Raw genomic sequence first — 21,164 nt, forward strand, 5'->3', positions numbered from 1 at the left:
GACGGATAATTTGGCATAGCGTTTTGGTATCATAGCGTTTGGGGTTAACCTCGCTACTTGGTCAATAAGATCGGGGAACACCAAAAGTTCGTTGATCTGCCAGACACAGGAAGGACACCAGGACCAAGTGATCCGAATTTCATTTAAAAGGCAATCAATTTTATAAACCGGATCCGTTCCGGCTAAAAGCAGTTGTCCTTCATATTTTTTTTAAACCTAGTCAAAAAAACATCAATTATACATATTGCCACTTTTACATTTATTTAGTTTTTTTTTATTAAAAAATGTGTATAAATGTGTAAGACGTGCGGCTACAAAGCAAGACCATGCTGAGGGTGGCTGGGTTCGATTCCCGGTGCCGGTCTAGGCAATTTTCGGATTGAAAATTGTCTCGACTTCCCTGGGCATAAAAGTATCATCGTGTTAGCCTCATGATATACGAATGCAGAAATGGTAACCTGGCTTAGAAACCTCGCAGTTAATAACTGTGGAAGTGCTTAATGAACACTAAGCTGCGAGGCGGCAATGTCCCAGTGGGGGATGTAATGCCAACGAAGAAGAAGAAGAAGAAGTGTATAACTTATTTTTGATTCTGTTTTTATTTGAGTTGAATCCAATCGAAGTTTTGCACCCGGTTGGTTGTGTTGTGTTTTTTGACAACGTATTTCCATTTTTAGTTTCGGCTGACTTTTTTTTTGGTTGACTGATGTAACGCCACCAGGAACCAAGATTTTTCCGCTTTAAAGTTTCAGGTCTCTTTAGAATTGAAGCTGAAGATACTACAAAGTACGCGACTGTTTGATAGTGTTGGCCGTAATAATTTTTTCGAAATGTTTTAAATTGGTTCTGTTCTGTAGAATACGGGAGAAGAGATTGAACGAGTGATTAATATGATCCCTAATTCGAAATTATTAAATCTAATTGATAATGGTATAGCAGAAACATGCTATTGTAAGTGAAAGTTGCCGCAGACTGGTCGCGAGAAACCAATTAGTCTGAAATAGGTCACTGAAGCTGCAGTAGAGCAAACATCTTCTAACTCCCGGACTAAATCTGATTGTAATACAGAAAGCTTTTTCATAATACATCATACAGTTTTTATTTTAATTGAATTTAAATCCATCATATAATCATTATATTATTCTCTCTTCGTTAAAATTTATCTATTTTATTATTTTCATATGTATTTCGTCTTCTACTTGACTACTTCTTAATTATATTAAAAATCGCTAAAATAGTGTTTGTATAAAAGACATAATACGAACAGCGAAAAATTACAATTAAAAGAAATTATGTCTAGTCTTATTTTTCCCAAAAGATTTGAAACTAATGTCTTTAGAAAAATAAAATGCTATACTTATCTTTTATAGGGTTACGGCAAATATTTCTCTTACGCCACAAGTTGTCAAACCAATATAAGTGATGCCAATTGGGATACCCTTTTGCAATAATTTGTTCGTATTAGAACGTAGGATCAGGAGTAACGTATCAAAAAGAAGGAGTAATAGTGAATTTAAGCCTAAACTTCATTAAACCCTGGAAAAATATCTATCCTAAATTCCTTAGCAGAATACGCTCATTTTCATATAAGGGCCGCTGTGTACAGTTCCGAGTGATGAAAATCTACTTTTTCTAACGCTCTTCCACTACCACAAAAGTCGAAAGATTAAATCAATATGCTTTATGAAACATAGTGTTAAAACATATGTATGGAAATATGTTTTAACCTCCCAGGACTCGCACCGTTGTATAAAGTACAATACCTTGGAAAAAAGCACACTTGCTGTTCTCAAGCGGCGGGACTGTGTGAGTAATCCAAGACCGCGTGAGTCCCGGAAGGTTAAAGCAAAATCGAGCCCATAACATATTCCACAGATCACTCCTTCTTCATTTCATGAACAGTTTCAAACATTATTTGTAGTTTAAACTCTGCGTCGACTATTCTATATTTTCGATTTCATTCATCTTTTTATCTCTCGATTTTTCCTTTATTTTTTGTCATAGCACTGGGGTCGGATTTTGGAATTTATGAAAACCGAGCTATATGTACAATTTTTCAAAATGATTGGAAATCAAGATTTTCGATGAAGTCGATTCTAACGCGGTTTTTAATGAAGATTTCGGTTTTTACGCGGTTCTCGGGATTTATGCGTTTCTTTTTGCGCGGTACGTGTCTTCCGCATAAAAACCAACAAACCAACAGTTTATTAATCGGTGTATCGCTTGGAAGACCATGCTTCTCCATCAATTTTCTTGCGCAATAGTTTCCGTTTGGCATAGCCCATAGTTAATGATGATTTGTGAATCGAACAACTACGTATCGCGTACCCTTATTGAGTACCATTTGAATTTATTCCTCCACCGACATCGTAGATGATAAACTCAACGAGCTTCGTATGTATAAAAGGGAAATTCCGAACTGCGCTTCTCGCCTAATTTATTCAAGCCAAACAATTAATTCCAAAACTTGAAGCAAAGTTCCGCGGGCCGCAAAAGCGAGAAAATACGCAGAATTTATGAAAAGAAGTATAAGTATCCCAAGCAATCTTAAAACGACATGAATAATTTATAGAGGCGGAGTCAGAGCGTGTTCTTCGTTCCCTGTTCGCTTGCCCCAGCCGCGCCGCCCGCCACGCAAACACATCACATCGCGTAAACGGTGCAGAAAGCGAGGCCATAAATGCGAGCGCGCCCTGCTCCGTTCTGTTGTTGCTGCTGCTGCTGCTGTTGGCCCAGCAAAAGTCGACCAAGTCGATTCTCCGTCTCTGTTGCGCTCCTACGGGGCACCATTCGAGACACCGACGACGTGCTTCTCCGCAACTCCCCCCACAGTTGCTCCAGGGGTGTTCGACACATATACTTTTGCATGCGCGTTGCAGTCAGTGTGGTAGTTGCTGGCAGCAGCCCCCCGAGAGGTTCTTGTTGCGCGTTTTGGCGTCATCGTAGCCGTCTCCGTTGTGTCGTTACCTTCGTCCGCGTGGTCGTTTGTCGCCGTAGAACACCTTCCCATGTTCACTGTGTAGTACCTTCCTGCGGTATGATACGCTGCTGGGGCATCCGATGGGGCTTTGGTGTACGGTTCGGCAAACAGCTGCGACGCCGACGCTGCTGTGTTGGTTCGTCAGCTCAGTGGATGTCGTAGGCTCTTTACTACTACCTACCAATCGGCGCGCCATCAGGGACTAAGAGGGGCACACGGAGGCATGGAGCTTGGGTTCTGGGTGTTTGTGAGGGCGAACGGTTATCAAATTGAATAGTATGTGGGTGGGTGGGTAGTGCATAGTAGAGGAAAATGTGCACACTGGGAATAGAGACCCGGTTCGGTACACCAGTGGAAAGACTGTGTCTGCACCTTTGCCTCTAAGCCGATCGTCGGTGGTGGACTTGGTCCAGACTTACTACTTCTGTTAGCAGAAGGGAGGATTATGCTGATTCTTGTGATAATGGTGGTGTGGAATTTCGATCCGGTGAGAATTCGTTTGTTGCGTAGCGTGTAGAGACATTTTGGGGATGAGGTTTTACATTTCAAGCATTGATTTTTCTCGGATATAGAAGCCTCTGTCTCACTACACCGCAAGTAAAAATTCAAATGAAGAGGTCAAGCAGCTCTGTTACCTTGCGGTTTAACGAAACACTGAGAATTAAATTCGTCTATTATGGGGGCGTACTACCTAATTATCATTGGTTCTAACAAACATATGTTTTCAGAATATCGGTTCACATTACAGGTAGTTGAGAATGCTTTGAAGCTTTGCTTTGAAAACATTGTAGTTTATGCTTAATGTTCAAACAGTTCCGTCTACATTTCGAATGTATTATAGATCAGAAAATCGTCAGTTGGAGATCTGCTAACAAAATTAAAAAAGGTTGATATGCACATTTCATCGCAAATTTGACGACAATGAACAACCTTGACATTCTGATGAAAACCAGAGAAGAAGAATATTTTCGCTAGGTCATATAAAAGGGCCCGCATAGAGCCCAAATCCTTCCAATAAACAAGATTTTATAATTTTCATACTGTGTTTTCTTGTTTGTAAGAACCGTAAATGTTGTGTTCAGTTTTACGTCTTATTATATGTGAATTTTATTGATAAAATGTGCTTCTGCCGACCAAAAAATGTCATCCGACATTTCGAAATTCCAGAAACCTCAACAAAATCTTTTCAACTCAAACAATCATGCGGTGTTTGTCAAAATTCGGACTGAAATTGCTCCATGAAGATGAATATTTTATGCTCTGGTACTAGGTGCTCTAATCTGCCAAGTTTGTGGGAAGAAGGAGGAGGGGGGAAATTCATTTTCAGTGCAAAACGAAATCAACCCGGCCCTCTATCCCATACTAAAATCCAAGATGGCTGAATCGTGAATTTAGCAGATGTGAACACCTAGTGGTGTATTCATCTTGCTCGGGGTAATCTTGTATTCACAACCGACTTACAAGCAGCACATCGCATACGTCACTGATAAGGCTTCAAAGGAGCTCTTGTAGTTGTGTTTAGAATCGCGAAAACATTCTCCGATGTAAGGTACACTGGGGGAAGTGGAAAAGGAAAAATCGATAGTGCATGTTCGAATTAGTGTAAAACCAATTTAAATGATCAAAATGCATCCAATCAAAAAGGGCTATCAAGAACATTCAATTTTGCATCAACTGTGTAGTAATTATTACCATTTTAGTTGCTTGAAATTGATGGAAAAAGATTTAAAAATTAGGAGTTGTTTTTCCACTTAACCCAGTGGGATGGGGTAAGTGGAAAACCCATGTTACCTTGACCTTAAATTGTGATGAGTAGTTACATATAACAAAAATCAAAACGGTTATTGCTCTGAGCAAGGTGAATACAAACAGGTGTAGCAGTATGCCAATTGCACGATTCAGCCATCTTGGATTTTTATATGGGGCAGCCACCGAGTTTGTTTATGTTTTGCACTGAAAATGAATTTTTCACCCCCGCGCTAGTCTCTCCCATCTACTGTCAAAGTGAGTGAACCCTGATATAAGAACCCTGGCTCTGAGTATCTTTTGTTGAATAATTTCATTGGCTTAACGGAATAGGTCCCAAGGTATTCTCGTAATAGCTAGCGGAGGGCTGGCCTTCTTTGCCTTCTCGAACATCAAGTGTACGTAAAATCTATATATTCGCCCCAAAGATGAACTTTTTATAGGAAAAATGAGGCTTACAGTTTTATAAACTAATCAACTTAGTTGAACGAATTGAGATGATGTCTTTTTTTTTTTTTTTTTTTTTAAAGGAGAATGCATTTACACACTAACCCAGTACACGTGCATTGTAGTTGCCAAACTACCACACGGAAGTGTACTGGAGTGTCGGACTCGACCATACCGGTAATACCGACTAAACTCCCTTGGGCTCCACCATCGTTTCCCCCAGGAACTACCTCGCAGTACTACTTCTGGGGGGACGGCAGTACTAAGCGTACTCACTCATTATCGCTCACACAGGCACTCGTCCCACGCGAGACTGACTTGGGTGCTCGCACCCCATTCACTCCATTTGAGTCTTACTTGGATGCTCTCCCGGACGCTCCGCTGCCATGCCTCGAGGTGTCAATAGCGGTAACTGCCTGGGCCTACAGATATTGCGCTACGACACTCTGCCTCAGCACGAGCAGATCAATCACACCACTGCCGAAGCAGACCATACGCTACCCTGCCGAAGCAGGGACACTCCCCATGCACCACATGTGCACAACTGTAGGTGTGTGGGTACAACCCACTGCTACCCTGCCGCCGAAGCAGCTTCTCCAAAGACCATTCGCTCCATGTGACCCTGTTTCGGGTGCTCACTCTAACACTCCACTGCAATGCCTCGAGGTGTCGATGGGATACCTCGACTCCTGCCTCAGCATGTGCAGTCCATACTCAGACTTCTGCTGCGCTTTGAGGGGACAATAGCGGCGGAGACACGCTATGACACTCCTGCCTCAGCACAACCAGATCACTCACTCCCTGCCGAAGCAGCTCACGCGCTACCCTACCGAAGTAGGTACACTCCACAACTTATTCTAACACTCCACTGCCATGCCTCGAGGTGTCGATAGCGGTATGTGGGGACTAATCAACGATACTACGCTACGACACTCTTACCTTAGCATGTGCAGTCCATACTCAGACTTCTGCTGCGCTTCGAGGTGGCCATAGCGGCGGCGACTCGCTATGACACTCCTGCCTCAGCACAAACAGATCACTCACTCCCTGCCGAAGCAGCTCACGCACTACCCTACCGAAGTAGGGACACTCCACATGCCAGTTGGCACTCCCTCCCTGGGCTTGTGCTTTGAAGCGGCACACAGTCGCTTTGATAGAGTCCGCTTACGGGCACTTGTGGTTTTGGGAGGGATTTTAGCAGAGCCCACTGCTAAATCCCACCACGCCCTAGGCAGTTCTCCCTGACTCGCAGACAGCTGGGGAGGGTCGTCAAGCCCTTGGACATCATGCTGTTCCTGCTGTCCCTGCTGCCCCCAATGTCTGATGTGTGAGATGATATCTGTGTGTGCGTGTTTGTATGTATGTGTGTGCGCAAAACACGTACTAAATTATCTCCTATTTTTAAGCACTTGTCATTAACCAAATTGTTCCCACAAAAATTGCATTCAACTGCAAAGCTTGCTAAAAATATAAATGAATGTGCATTATGGAATATATTCACCTACCAGTGCTATTTCTTCATTTTCATAGATTTTTTTCATATGTAAAACATGTGAAAGGCATTAATACCGATAGGTGGATTGATCAGGCGTTTTTACCACTGCCACTGATCAGGCGTCCAATTACCACTGAAATCACAATGATAACAACGAAGGAACATATTACGATTCACAGCTATCCAAATAAACCCTGGTTTGAAGCAAAATATTGCGTGATCAGAACATTTTCCACTTCCCCCGCAGTGTTTGATACCAGGGGTAAGTGTAAAATCTTTGAATTATTTGCTTTCATGGTAATAACCACTACAAATTGAATGGGATTAGCTTAATTGTATTGTAATAGTCACCTGAAATATAAATTCACTTGAAAAAGGGACAATTGGTGCAAATTAAAATGTGATTTTATGAATGGAAAAATCAACTTCTCGCGAAACCTAAAATGACAGTTCAAGCGTTAACCGTGATAGTGTATGTATTATACAAATTTTGATATAGTATTAGTGTGGGCATCAAAGTATATTCTTGCACAATGTTATGGTGTGGTAAAAACTGTAAAGTATGTACAATTCCAATTTTTCGAGTCGATTTTTACACTTACCCCCTTTTTCCACTTCCCCCAGTGTGCCTTATATTACTTAAAATCGCTATATTGCTCTTTACTGCATCCCATTCAGCCGTCTGGAGCCCACACTACAACAACGATGTGGAACACTTGGAATCTGTTCAGCATCGCTTCTTTTGTTTGCACTTCGCAGGCTGCCCTGGAGTGTCCTTTTCCGGTTTCCAAGCTGTCGCATAATGACACTTTGCGAGTGAGAACGGATGTCATCAGAGCATTAATCATCACTGATGTCGTACAAGACAGGGTTGATTCACAGGTTTAGTTACGATGGAAAAGGAGCTTTAGGCGGTTTACACCAGATATTTAACCGAGTTTCCCCAGTGTTCGTTACCTATTTGTCCCGAGATATTCTCCAGCGTAAATTTTATTGTTATTTAATGACCAAGCTAATTAGCTATCTTGGAAGAAAGTGTCGTTCGGTGAATTGTACATTTTGCCAATAAAAAGGCGTTTAACCAAATAGATCATATGGCAGAAAATGCCGTTTGGCCGAACTAGTTGACTTTTCGGACAAATGACCAGTTCGGCCGAATGTCCCTTTCGGTTGTTCCACGTTTTCGGCCAAATGACATTTTCGGTCAAATCATGTTCGATCTCATAGCCGCTTTAGACAACCGTACAATCCGGCCTAATTGTATTTGGCTAGATGACTTTCGGTTTAACTTATGTTTCGACCAAGTGGCATTCAGACAAATTGTTTTTCGCCGAATGACTTTCGGCCAAACGACGACTGGGGGTATTTAGCTGAAAGCCACAAGGCCGAAAGATGTTGGCAAAATATGTCATATGGCCGCACAAACCATAGCCGAAAACGTTGTTTTCCAAAAAAGACGTTTAGCCAAAAAAGTATTTTTTCCGAAAATGTCATTTGGCCAAACGGGTGGATATTTTTTACCATATTACCCTTTCAGTTATCGATATTTGGCATATTTGGCCCTGTCGATTAACACAGCGGATGAGAACTAGAATTATTTCGGAATTCTTTACTTCTCCCAACTTAAATCACTGTAGGTAAATTACTAGTAGGTAAGATTCTATTGTTCTAACTGTATTTCAACACTTTATTACACAACTAATCCAATAACTTTAATCCACTTTTCATTTAATAACTACAAATATTTAATAACTACAAATGCTACTTTAACTGCTAATTCAAATTCTACACTTGCTGTCCAAATTTTTCTGTTGCAACGCCTTTTTTATGGTGATTTCAACTCCACCTGTTGGTTGATTCGATGACGATAAAAGACCCAAGTCCATGCTGCAGAGGTTCCTTTTATAGCTGTCACTTTGCTATGGTTGACGAAGACGAATGTCAAAGAACGCAAGTTGCCGCATACATGACTGAATCGGTAATCGATGAACGAGGGAACAGCTAGTGATGTGCGATGATATACTTCATGAATAGATGTCGCTTCTCGCATATGCGAACAGGCCCTTTTGTCAAAGTACAATTTCGGCCAAACGACATTTTCGGCCTTATGACCTGTTCGATCAACTACCAGTTCGGTCGTATGTCGCTTAGGCCAAATAAAGTTTTTGACCAGCTCGTTTTCCGTTTCGCCCTAACTGACTTTCGGCTAACGTATTATACTTTCAAATAACTCTCTGCAGAATGCTTTTCAGTCAAACTCTCTGCAGAATGCTTTTCAGTCAAACGACCCTTCCCATTTAATTTCAGAAGAATTTCTTATGGACAACACAAATAATTTCATGTACATATCCAAAGAAATTCCTGTTAAATTCCGAAAAAAGTTTTGTTAAAATGTCGAACAGTTTTCTGAGAAAATTCAAAAAAATACGTAGAAATTCAAAACAAAAATTCCGATGAATTTCGGTTTGGAAATTGAGAACCACTTACTGTTGTAATTCATTTTGTTTTATGAAACTTCCGTGGAAATACCGAAGAATTTCTTTCAATTCTGTGTTTCATCATGCTTTGTAAAAAATGCTCCCTGCCGTTTTGAGCTTAGGTAGTTCGATCTCACCGATAAAAGCCAATGAAAATCAATCAATAAGTTTCTCGCGGTGATGAAACCTCATAAATAACAAAAGCTAATAGAGTTTTCAGGATTCATCATATTTTTCCGGCGAAGTTCAAAAGATTCTCCCGTTGATGTCACGAAAAAAAGCCAGAAATAAATCTTTACGAGAAGACGCCGCCGACCAAAATTCTGACAAACGCCGCCGCCGCCAATTTTCAGACCGGCGCACACCTCTATACACAGCACACTAAACAGGTGACAACTGCAAAGAATTTTCGAAACGTATCTGAACACAGCTCAAGATCCTAGAGGCAGACTGGTTCGAGACACTTTTCGCAGATCCAGAAACTGTGTGACCATATTGAAGCAACGAGACACGTGGCGCACTAATGCAGTCCAATTCTACTACGGGGGCTGATCGATCTAATTTGGACACTGCATAAACAACAGTTTGAATCGGGTTCAACAATCCCAGGCTGATAGCAGCTCTGATCCTACGGGAAGGTTACCTGACTGAACCTATAGCTAGTAAAACTCGGCTAGGATGGAATATCTACGGATATACCCCTGATGGCCAACAAACAACGAGTTTCACATTGCACAAACCGATCATTTGGACGAAAAAAATGTTTGACCGAAAAAGTCGTTTGGCGGAATATGCCATTTGGCCGAAAATGCTGTTTATCAGAGGAATCATTTAGCCGAACAGATCAAACGGCAAAAAGCAGCCTATTGACATCCTATTGTTTAGCCCATCGCCAGATCGTAGCCAGGATGTCCCGGGCTATAATTTTTTCATACTGCGTTTCAATGATGACAGCGGTCTATGTCTATTGATGATGATGACACCGCGCTTGTCACCGGCTCGAAAAAAGTCGTTTAGCCGAGCGGGTCGTATGACCCAAAATGTCGTTTGACCATTTGACCAGAAAGGCCGTTTGGCAATAAGGGTCATTTGGCCGAAAGAGTCATACGACCGAAAATGTTGTTTGGCTGAATCCCAACAAACATTCTCCTGTTGAACTAACATCACTTCGATGATTCAATTCAGCGCTGTGTTGAATTATGTCTGAACTCTGAACTATTTCTCATTACAGCTTCGGTTCAGCTTGGTGTCTTCCTTAACCGTGCGGTAAGATGCGCGGTTACAAAACAAAGCCATGCTGAAGGTGACTAGGTTCGTTTCCCGATCCGGTGTAGGAAATTTTCTTCACTTCCCTGGGCATCAACATCAACAACATCACATTTTGACAAACATTATCTGACCCTTCATTCCTTTAATATTACAGTTGAAAGCCTGTTTAAGCAAGTTTTTTTCTTCTTTTCCCAAATTGAGTCTCCAACTGCTGACCTTTAATCATCCACCGGCTACTTTGTTATACTTGATTTGATAGTTGGCCCACTCAGTGCATAACATAAATAATCTCATTGTTGAATATGAATCATTATTGGATTCTGGTTTACCAAATCAATCTGTCAAACTACAGTTTGTTTATAACTGTAAAAGTTCTTCATTTCTATCAATGTTCATCCAGTCATATGTATCGTACCATTGGGAAAAACATGTTCAAATGTTTATTAATTTATACATGTTATTTATGGAATTAATGCAATACTAGAGAAATACATTTGGTCCAGTCTTCTCCGTTGTTGGACTTAGTGAAACAACAATCACAGACGTCGGAATATTCGCTTCTTAGAGATTTCGGTATGTAGGGGAAAAAACGGCTTTGGCAGGTTTTGTTCTATTATTGTCAGGGGGGTTTTTGTCGACCAAATTTTATGAAATTTGGCCACAATATTCTTTCATATGCAGAGAATGTTTAGGCCAAATTTGAGCACAATCGTTTCTTCATTTTTTTTTCTACCTGCTGAATATCCTTGTTAGCCTTAAGCCTTAAGAACCTCGCGATATGAATCAGATGTTGGCTCAGTAGCCTTCTGCTTTTGTCTTCTCCATAGCGGGTTGTCGTATTTTTGTTTTAGGTAACGGTAAAATCATCTCCGGCGAAACAACAAATGGGACCTGTAGCTGTGATTTTTCCATTTTATTTGAAAAGCTACTGCCTTCCATAGGGTCTTATGTTGAAGCTGAAACATATTCCGATTTGATAGCATTAATCGACCCCAATTTGAGTTCATTGTTGCACTGAAATGTACTTTGGTAGATCGTGGGGCGGACCAGATCAACATCAACGTCACAAGCCGGTATATCGATAGGGACGTCGGTCACGTTTGCAGGTGGTAAAGATGTATGTGTTATGCGGAACTATTCCAGCTTTGCGAAACCCATTCGAAGCTACCGAAACAGTAGCTGTTTGCATAGATGCGGTTCCCAACAACGAGCTGATTTCGTTTTTTGTAACCACTTTTCCAGGATTTCCTTTCAAATAGGATTCAATGGCTTTAGAAAAATGGGGTTTGAAAGCTCCCATGAAACTTATATCGAGAGGCCTTAATTTGTGACTGCAATGAGGAGGGATACTCATCACTGTCACATTACTTGCTCTTGCTTTTTCGATTAAAATTTAAATTTTTCGTTTGGGACACATGGCCGTCGAGTAGCAACAACAGAGGATGATCCGACGTGGGCCTTGCAAATTTCAAGAAATGGTCAAACCATATATTGAAATCTTAAATCGTCATCCACCCGGTAGCATTGCAACTGAAGAAAGTGTCTGTAGGAGCTCCCTTTTTGAGGTTTTCCGTCATTCTCATTCGAGGAAAAATTAACATATTCAACACAAAGCGCCCTGCGGCAGACATACACAGGCAAGCTGTTGACAACAGACCTATTTCTGCTGATGAAATACATCCTACTTGCCGGCGACCTCTCAATGTCAGCATCTCAGAACGTTTTGTTTGTACCTAGAATTAAATATTGATGTTTTTTAATTCAATCACTTAAATTATTACTTACGGTTAGAACGGATGTTTCGTCCACATTGTATATTTGGCTGGGACTGAAGTTCCCGGAAACTAAGACTTTTCCCAGTTTGTTGAAGCAATCCATCACGACTGGCTTGTTGAAAGCTTGTGCTCGCGCTGCAGATATTGCTTCTGGAGAGCGCAATGCTAGTTCTGGATGACGCGCTCGGAATCCGTAATACCAGTATAAGCCAGCTAGCTTCTTAATCTTGTTTTGAGCAGCAAGCTGATACGCCAGACTGCGAACATCGCGAGGTGTAACACCGTAAAAACACTCCTCCATGTTCAATATGTGGTCCACAAGCTCCTTCTCCTGTTGCTCATTGAAAACGTTGTTGAATCGACCCAAATTCTGAATCGATAGCTGATCACTTTCCGACATCTGCAAATATCTCCTCAACGTTTGGCGGGGAACGGCATAATCCATTGCCGCTCTGTTGACAGATGAACCTTCTGACTGCACCGTTTTGATGGCCACAAACAAGTTTCCCTTTTATATTTCCGCACCATTTCGATCACTTTTTTGCAAACTACTTGTAAACAAAACTTTTGACAACTGGCTTGGTTTATTTTTAGGTTATGTTAACTTTTGAACATGGTGATACTACCCCGGGAAAATATGATCAAATTACCTCTTATCGATTAGCAAGATTAATTTTTTTTTAATTCCTTTGAATCAGTAAAATTCGCAATATTAGTTCTAAATTCTTAGAAAATAACCGTACTATTGATCGAGACTATTGAAAAGTGTGATTGATTGAACCATAGCATTCCAAACCTTATTTCGTGCGTTTTGGATATTATAGTGTACTAAGTGCTTTGGAAGAGTTGCAATAATGTTATTATTTTGCGTAATATGAGCATGATCTTCATTATTTAACAATTAAAATAAGATTATTGAATTGTGTTTATTTCATTTTGATTTTTACTTTGGTCGATTTTTGTCTAGCCTGGACCATAGAGCACGTGCTCATCTTGCCCCATATGGCGATCTTACCCCACTTTTCCCTAATAGTCATCGCGGAAGACGAATCCACAGTGAACTCTAGGTCGTTAAAATCCATCCATCTCGAGAGCATCTATCAAGAAGCGCTCCAGTCCACTTCATTCTGCTGAACTCCAGTGGCGTCAAACAACCACCTGTGAAGCTTTCGGAACCAATGACGGGAATCGAATAATTATTCGGTTTGAATGCATTTCAACTAAAATACGAGAATTCGAATCATAAAGAAATTAGTTTCAATCCTTTCAAATTAAACAATAAACAATTTCATTTCTAAATTTCTATCAGTGATTAATAGTCGATTAATTGTCACTTCCTATTCTCCATTCCACAGAAAAAGAACGCCTCTCGCTGTGCGTCGGCTGCGGCGGTCAAATCCACGACCAGTACATCCTGCGGGTGGCGCCCGATCTCGAGTGGCACGCGGCCTGCCTCAAGTGCCAAGAATGCCGACAGTTCCTAGATGAAAGCTGTACCTGCTTCGTGAGGGACGGCAAAACGTACTGTAAGCGAGATTATGTTAGGTAAGATGATTGACCTTGGCCGTTGGATTCGAATGGATGTTATCTAAGAAAACATAATTTCTGCCGAAACAGGTTATTTGGTACCAAATGTGATAAATGCGGAAGCTCCTTTAGTAAAAACGACTTCGTGATGCGAGCCAAAACGAAAATCTACCACATAGAATGCTTTCGATGTTCCGCTTGCACGAGGCAGCTGATACCGGGTAAGAATCGACATTTTCCTGGATGCAAATGTCCGATCATAGACTAATGTGATGCTTTTTATCGACCCCGTAGGTGACGAATTTGCGTTACGAGATGGAGGAGCGCTGTACTGCAAGGAGGACCACGACCACCTAGAGAAATCCAACCAAAACAGTCTGATACAGAGTGTAGAACCAAATAACAACAACATTAGTAGTAATACCAACCAGAATAGTACGAGTAATAATAACAACAACAACACTAGCTTAAGCAATAACAACCACTCGAGTGAGCTGGGTTCGATGTCGGGTAAGTTAGATCTTATTACTCAATTACTTGTTCGATTGTTGCGAGTCGGCGCTTCCTCCAAGTGCCACTCTGGTTCTATCACATCCGTACAACATCAGCCGCTCCATAGAGACATCCGCCTTTCTTAAACAAGACCAAACAACAAGTGCCGCAATCAGTGTTGTCCGCTTATCAGACCCTGTTTGACCTGATAATTAATAAATTGTAATCATTTTTTCCGCTTGTACTACAAGCCGCCAAAGGCCCCGGATCCATCTTTGTTGACATGCCGCCAACCAACGAATGGTGTTCTAAGAAACATCTCACCTAGTTTCGCTACAAAATTGCTCCAAAAATCTACAAACCGAACAATTTCCTGCAAATGCAGCGCTTTCAAAATCTGTCGAACGTGTCGCCGAAACGTCTCCCCCTTGTCTCACGTAGAGCCCCAAGAATTGCGGTCCTTCGTGTGTTCGATGTCACTTTGAACGCCTCCTACCCTACCAATACCGGCTAGGTGTGCCTGCAAATGCCTTCTTCTAGTCACTCACTAGTGGATATCCAACTTCAATCCGCGCCGAACCCTTGTCACCGGTCGGTGTTGAACATTGTGTTCGCACGCAGTGCCGTCTACATCAAAAGGGTTTACGCTGCGGTCCCGCTCCCGTGACGATATATGGGGCGGTGGCGACGCGGCGGTGGTCGCCGCTGTGTTTTGGGATGTTTAGATACCAAAGACCTAGCTAGCTAGACACGAGAACGCATTGTACCGTCGCCGTCATCCTCATGGGTTCGAGTGTGACATAAATCACACTCGAACATTCGCGTTTTGGGACGAGGAAGAACGCCGAACCGGCCCGTCGCCAGTTTATCATTGGAACCTTGCTGGGTGAGGTGCGGTATCACCGCGACGACGCAACTACACAGTACGCCGCCGGCACTGCCGCTCGCTCGAGTAATGAGTGGGTGGCTAGGTCGAACTTAGCTGACGGCAGATCGTGCTGATAAGGGATGATGTTCTGTTCGGCGATTGGAAAATGTCCCAAAGGGAATTTGTGTGTCATCAAAATAGGTTCGACGATTGTTTAGCAATCGTTTGTGAAACATGCAAATCTGTTTCCGGAACAATAAAGTGCTCAATCCGCTAATTATGTGTAACGGATAGCGTATTTTGGAATGTTGGCGTCCAAGCAAATATTTAAATCAAAAACAAAAAAATATGTTGATTTTGTTGCATTTAAATATTTAAGAAACTAAAATAAAAAACGTCCCAAAAAATTAAATATTTTTGCTCATAGAAAATGGATCTTTTTATGTCTTTATTTGTGTGTTTTTTTTTAATTTTACATTAAGTTAAAAAAATGGAATTGGATTGATTTGGATTGATTTGATTGGATTTGGATTGGATTGGATTGATTTGGATTGGTTTGGATTGGTTTGGATTGATTTGGATTGGATTTGGATTGGATTTGGATTGATTTGGATTGGATTGATTTGGATTGGTTTGGATTGGTTTGGATTGGATTTGGATTGATTTTTATTGGATTTGGATTGGATTTGATTGGATTTGGATTGATTTGGATTGGTTTGGATTGGTTTGGATTGGTTTGGATTGGTTTGGATTGGTTTGGATTGGTTCGGATTGATTTGGATTGGTTTGGATTTGATTGGTTTGATTGGATTTTGATTGGATTTGATTGGTTTGGATTGGTTTGGATTGGATTTGGATTGATTTGGTTTGATATGGATTGGATTTGGATTGGTTTGATTGGTTTGGATTGGTTTGGATTGGTTTGATTGGTTTGGATTGGTTTGATTGATTTGGATTGGATTGGTTTGGATTGGATTGGATTTGGATTGATTTGATTGGATTTGATTGGTTTGGATTGGATTTGGATTGGTTTGGATTGGTTTGATTGGTTTGATTGGATTTGGATTGATTTGGATTGATTTGGATTGATTTGGATTGGATTTGATTGGATTTGGATTGGTTTGGATTGGTTTGATTGGTTTGGATTGGTTTGGATTGGATTTGATTGGTTTGGATTGGTTTGGATTGGATTTGGATTGGATTTGGATTGGTTTGGATTGGTTTGGTTGGTTTGGATTGGTTTGGATTGGTTTGGATTGGTTTGATTGGTTTGGATTGGATTTGGTTGGTTTGGATTGGTTTGGTTGGTTTGGATTGATTTGGATTGGTTTGGATTGATTGGATTTGGTTGGATTTGGATTGGATTTGGATTGGTTTGATTGATTTGGTTGATTTGGATTGGTTTGATTGGATTTGGATTGGTTTGATTGGTTTGGATTGGATTTGGATTGGTTTGGTTGGATTTTGATTGGATTTGGATTGGTTTGGATTGGTTTGGATTGGTTTGGATTGGTTTGGATTGGTTTGATTGGTTTGATTGGTTTGGATTGGTTTGGATTGGATTTGGTTGGTTTGGATTGGTTTGGATTGGATTTGGATTGGTTTGATTGGTTTGGATTGGTTTGGTTGGTTTGGATTGGTTTGGTTGGATTTGGATTGGATTTGGATTGGTTTGGATTGGTTTGGATTGGTTTGGATTGGTTTGATTGATTGGATTGGATTGATTGGTTTGGATTGGTTTGGATTGGTTTGGATTGGTTTGATTTGATTGATTTGGTTGGATTTGATTGGTTTGGATTGGTTTGGATTGGTTTGATTGGTTTGGATTTGGATTGGTTTGGATTGGTTTGGATTGGTTTGGATTGATTTGGATTGATTGGTTTGGATTGGTTTGGATTGGTTTGGATTGGTTTGGATTGGTTTGGATTGGATTTGGATTGGTTTGGATTGGTTTGGATTGGTTTGCATTGGATCTGGATTGGTTTGGATTGGTTTAGATTGGTTTGATTGATTGGATTTGATTGATTGGATTTGGATTTGATTGATTGGATTGGATTGGTTGGATTTGATTGGTTTGGATTGGTTTGGATTGGTTTGGATTGGTTTGGATTGGATTTGGATTGGTTTGGATTGGATTTGGATTGGATTTGATTGGTTTGGATTGGTTTGGATTGGATTTGGATTGGTTTGGATTGGATTGGTTTGGATTGGTTTGGATTGGATTTGATTGGTTTGGATTGGTTTGATTGGATTTGGTTGGTTTGATTTGGATTTGGATTGGTTTGGATTGGTTTGGATTGGATTTGGATTGGTTTGGATTGGTTTGGATTGGTTTGGATTGGTTTGGATTGGTTTGATTGGTTTGGATTGGTTTGGATTGGATTTGGATTGGTTTGATTTGGATTGGTTTGATTGGTTTGGTTGGATTTGGATTGGTTTGGATTGGTTTGGATTGGTTTGGATTGGATTTGGATTGGTTTGGATTGGTTTGGATTGGATTTGGATTGGATTTGGATTGATTTGGATTGGTTTGGATTGGTTTGGATTGGATTGGTTGGTTTGGATTGGATTTGGATTGGTTTGGTTGGATTTGGATTGATTTGATTGGTTTGGATTGGTTTGGATTGGTTTGATTGGTTTGGTTTGGATTGGTTTGGATTGGATTTGATTGGTTTGGATTGGTTTGGATTGGTTGGATTTGGATTGATTTGGATTGGTTTGGATTGGTTTGGATTGGTTTGGATTGGTTTGGTGTTGATTGGTTTGGATTGGTTTGGATTGGATTGGATTGGTTTGGATTGGATTTGGATTGATTTGGATTGATTTGATTGGATTTTAATTGATTTGGATTGGTTTGGATTGGTTTGGATTGGTTTGGATTGGTTTGATTGGTTTGGATTGGTTTTGATTGGATTTGGATTGGTTTGGATTGGATTTGATTGGTTTGGATTTGATATGGATTGGTTTGGATTGGTTTGGATTGGGTTTGGATTGGTTTGGATTGGTTTGGATTGGTTTGGTTGGATTTGGATTTGGATTTGGATTGGTTTGGATTGGTTTGGATTGGTTTGGATTGGTTTGATTGGTTTGGATTGGTTTGGATTGGTTTGGATTGGTTTGGTTGGATTTGGATTGGTTTGGATTGGATTTGGATTGGTTTGGATTGGTTTGGATTGGTTTGGATTGGTTTGATTGGTTTGGATTGGTTTGGATTGGTTTGGATTGGTTTGATTGGTTTGGATTGGTTTGGATTGGTTTGGATTGGTTTGGATTGGTTTGGATTGGTTTGGATTGGTTTGGATTGGTTTGGATTGGTTTGGATTGGTTTGGATTGGATTTGGATTGGTTTGGATTGGTTTGGATTGGTTTGGATTGGTTTGGATTGGTTTGGATTGGTTTGGATTGGTTTGGATTGGTTTGGATTGGTTTGGATTGGTTTGGATTGGTTTGGATTGGTTTGGATTGGATTTGGATTGATTTGGATTGGATTTGGATTGATTTGGATTGATTTGGATTGATTGATTTGGATTGATTTGATTGATTTGGATTGGTTTGGATTGGATTTGGATTGGATTTGGATTGGTTTGATTGGATTTGGATTGATTTGGATTGGTTTGGATTGGTTTGGATTGGATTTGGATTGGTTTGGATTGATTTGGATTGATTTGATTGGATTTGGATTGATTTGGATTGATTTGGATTGATTTGGATTGGATTTGGATTGGTTTGGATTGGTTTGGATTGATTTGGATTGGTTTGATTGATTTGGATTGATTTGGATTGGATTTGGATTGATTTGGATTCGATTTGATTGATTTGGATTGGATTTGGATTGGATTTGGATTGGATTTGGATTGGATTCGGATTGGATTTGGATTGGATTTGGATTGCATTTGGATTGAATTTGGATTGGATTTGGATTGGATTTGGATTCGGATTTGACTTCGATTTGGATTCCAATCGGATTGAATTTGGATTGGATTTGTGCTGCAGGCTGTGTGCTCGTGTCTCGTGATCCGTGAAGACTTGATTCAACTAAGGATTAAAGCACAGCTCTTAGGTTGATTTTGATGTCTGCGCTGGTGATTGTCATAAGGGATTGGTTGGCTTACCGATTTTGAAAAGTGATTTTTGATTTTTTTTTTTTGTTTCAATAGTTTAGCACCTTAAAACCTTTGTTTTTAATAGTTGGGCAAAATCTTTAAAAAATTGTCGATCGATTGATACCAAAATCCGAAATTGTTGGAAGACGGTTGAGTTATTAGCCCATACTTCTTGACCAATTTTCGAGACGGATTTTGAATCTCAAATTTGAATCTGTAGCCCTCCGAAAGGACTGATACTCTGATGCTCTTAGACATGATTGCGGTTTGTCTAATTAAGATTAGGATAATGAATGCGTAGTAGTTTAGTAAAGAAAAGTTACAAGATTCTAAAATTCGGACTGATAGTATGATGAGGTCAAAGAGTGTTCAATTATCGTCAGATGCTAAATTAAATAAAGAACAGTAAAGTCCATCCTCCATGTACATTTACGCTTGCTTATGCCATGTTGTCTTTTAATTTAGTTTCAATTTTTTTATTCTAAAATGCATGCCATAGTGGCGAAGTAAATAACTTGGGTCTCAATCGTTGACCTCAAATGGTATCTCCCGAATTGATGGGAGCACATCGCCGCTACCACATCACTTTCTCTTGTCTTGAGATATCATCCACTACCGCAGTACTACTCCATTACGCGTATGACCTGGCCTCTGTATCCCCCCTTTGCCCTTCTCATCATTAGCCAGTCCGCGCCTCAACTGCTCCAGATCCCATTAGAGCAAAACATTTCTGCCGCGAAAGCAAACCTGCCAAAAACAAAAACACCGACCTTATTGCACATAGCGAGTGCGGTCCCGACCGTCGAATCGTTTCGTTGTCTGCCTCCACAACACACGTCGGACCAGCTGGCTTTTGGTTGTGCTTTTCCCCTCGTGTTGCTTGAACTGACCGCCACCGCGCGCCGTCATGCCACGGATGGCCCCAATCCCATATATGTACGTACGTATAGCGTTCTTTCCGCGGCAATTTCTTTAGCATTCAGCTCTTGTTCAACTGCAGACCGGGTCTCGGTCGGTATGCTACTCGACCAAAAAGATAAAACCCCACTCCGAACAGGCCATCATTATCTCGGATATAGAATAACAAAACTTGTGTAAACGGAAAACAAAAGAAAATGATAAGTTAACCGCGTAGGTTTGGGTCAGCACTACGGCTGCTTCGCCTTGCCGCCACGACGGCCTGTCCTAGACGAGCGTCCTACTCCACAGTTTCTTACCACGTCGCGTCGTCGCCACCACCCTTGCCCAAGGATGTAAATGGCCATATTGTTTGTTACACTTCACGTCGCACACAGTATCGGAGGTGACGGTAGTCCGAATTTGGCATGCGCGGTTACGACGCCCGCCAGGACAATTCATTATTCGGTCATACCAACGCAGATCTGGACACAGTGCCACGACGAAGGATAGAAAACTCGTTTATTCTTCTAACTCCATTCTCTTATCTGTATGGCGCGTCGACAGCCTCCCGTTGTTGCAATCGTACTCGGAAATTTTGGGGAGAATGGGTGCAGCACCACGCGCAGCTTGCATACCAACTGGTGCTGCGAACCTCCCGAAGCCGCACAAAGCAGCGCCCCGACACCCACCCAACGAGATTGGCGTGGACGAAAAAATGGAAATGGGGGCTCTCGTCGTGCGCGGACTCGATTGTTGCTCATTGGGGAGACGGACACGTTCGTTCGGTCAGGCCATGTCGTCGGCAGATGGACGGATGCTTTGTTTTCGTTATTCCTTTTCCACTTCACAAGTCGTGTATTTTGGCCGTTGAGCGGGGCAGAGGATCCATTTGACGGTCAGCTCCGAGCTCCATGCCAACACTGACCGATTAACTGATTTCCATAATTGTTGAATGATGCTGCTGCTGCTGAGCTGATGGAGGATGATACAGTTCCACAAACGTTTGCAAATTGTCGATAGTTTTATGCTATGCTCAACGCTTATTCGTTTCTTTTCTCATTTATTGACAACGTCATAATCCAAGA

General features: G+C 41.1%; 1 protein-coding gene across 1 annotated transcript in view; it reads left to right on the forward strand.

Moving 5' to 3' along the window:
* The window catches only part of LOC134212115 (insulin gene enhancer protein isl-1), a 143,540-nt gene that overhangs the window by 104,902 nt on the left and 17,474 nt on the right, over positions 1-21,164 (forward strand). The window contains exons 2-4 of the mRNA XM_062689665.1: positions 13,545-13,734; positions 13,807-13,937; positions 14,011-14,226. Of these exons, the coding sequence (XP_062545649.1) occupies positions 13,545-13,734; positions 13,807-13,937; positions 14,011-14,226 (537 nt within the window). The remainder of the gene's footprint in view (positions 1-13,544; positions 13,735-13,806; positions 13,938-14,010; positions 14,227-21,164) is intronic.

This window comes from Armigeres subalbatus, chromosome 2 (assembly GCF_024139115.2).
Source record: "Armigeres subalbatus isolate Guangzhou_Male chromosome 2, GZ_Asu_2, whole genome shotgun sequence".
Lineage (NCBI taxonomy): Eukaryota > Metazoa > Arthropoda > Insecta > Diptera > Culicidae > Armigeres > Armigeres subalbatus.